General features: G+C 48.1%; 1 protein-coding gene across 1 annotated transcript; it reads right to left on the reverse strand.

Moving 5' to 3' along the window:
* Positions 1-435: 435 nt before the first annotated feature.
* On the reverse strand, positions 436-1,170 carry Pdw03_7196 (Short-chain dehydrogenase; the record flags this gene model as incomplete). Its single annotated transcript, XM_014678656.1, has 1 exon — positions 436-1,170. One exon carries the CDS (start codon positions 1,168-1,170, stop codon positions 436-438), a length of 735 nt encoding a protein of 244 aa, XP_014534142.1.
* Between the last annotated feature and the right edge of the window lie 311 nt (positions 1,171-1,481).

Genomic DNA, 1,481 nt, shown 5'->3' on the forward strand with positions numbered 1-1,481 from the left:
AATTGACAAGCGCGGCAAGGGTAAGCAACCAAATCTCGAGGGATTTTGAGGAATGGAATTATCACATGGTTGGAGCACAACAAAACCCTGACGGAGGGGCTTATGCAGGCGGTAAGCTGCTTACAAACTACAGTCACTAGCACTTGTCACGAGCCCTGCGAAGCCCTGAATTCAGGACCACCCGAAACTTGTGACTAAGTACGAAGTCTCTGGCCACTAGATTGTATGTGCATGCTAAGACATTGAGGTCGGCCTTTCGGGTTTATGCGATTCATAGCTTTCAATGGATCCTGATGGTTTTCACTCGAGAGGAGCGTAGCAGTGGATACAAAATAGGTCCTTTTCTGTATTTTCCGGGAAGCATTTCAGAGAACAAAAGTCAAGAGGACCATATGTACATGTATCTTCAATAAGACATTAATTTATAGAGACACTTTACATTAAAAGTGAGCCAGAGTTGGTGCTGACACAGCTGCCGGTGGCATTTGTATCCTTCATCAAGTAGACATAAGCCTCGGCGACTTCGTCGGGCACACCGACTTTGCCCAAAGTCGTACCACTCTTAAACATCTCAGGTACTCCATCTGCACCCCAGAGCGGGGTTTCAACAACGCCAGGGCTGACAAGATTTACCCGGAGAGGCTTCAGGTCCAGCGCGAGGTTTCGGGTCAGCCCATGAAGACCAGCGAGGTACCCGGCCATCAATGAAAACCCAGGGCTTGGCTTCTGAGAACCTGCCCCTGTAGTCAAGGTGAGAGACGACTTGTAGCTGGACTTCAAGAATCGAGGGGCAAGCTTAGCAAGCAAGACCGGAACTGCAAATCGAATATGGCCTGCACGCTGGATGGCTTCAAGGTCAATACTGTGCAAAGGTTGAATTGCTAGACTATCACCGGCAGTGAAGACGATGTGATCAATTTGGCCAACTGCGGAAAGGACCTGCTCTAAGCCTCTCTCAACATCCTTTGTAGAAAGATCCAGGACGTGCCCTTGAACTTCAACGCCAGGGCTTTCCCCTTTCAAAGCCGCAATGCTCTCGGCAATACGTTTTGCGTTGGAGGACACGATATGGACTTTGGCTCCCTCAGTGAGACATTTGGCAGCAACGCCATAGCCAATTCCGGAAGAGCCCCCGAAGATGAGAACTGTGGAGCCTTGGATGGAAGGCATTTCGTAGTGATCTTTCGGAGAGGAATCAGTTCCTCACACAGAGTTGGGGGCTTTAAGATTACTGTCAACTTGGACGTTGAGTCTCTTTTTATGTTTTTGCTCTCATTTGAATTACCAAGCAGAATGCTCAACCATGGAACCTTGGAACTTTATTCCATCTTCAGACGGAGATAGGAACGGCGATAAGGGCATTAGAGACAACCGAATATGGATGTAGGAAATAGTCCACTGAGGCACAGAGTGACATCTATCGATGGCCCTGACATTTGATTTTGCGTAATGTATATATGGTGGATCTGACTTTGGTACAT

Source organism: Penicillium digitatum, chromosome 2, assembly GCF_016767815.1.
Source record: "Penicillium digitatum chromosome 2, complete sequence".
Lineage (NCBI taxonomy): Eukaryota > Fungi > Ascomycota > Eurotiomycetes > Eurotiales > Aspergillaceae > Penicillium > Penicillium digitatum.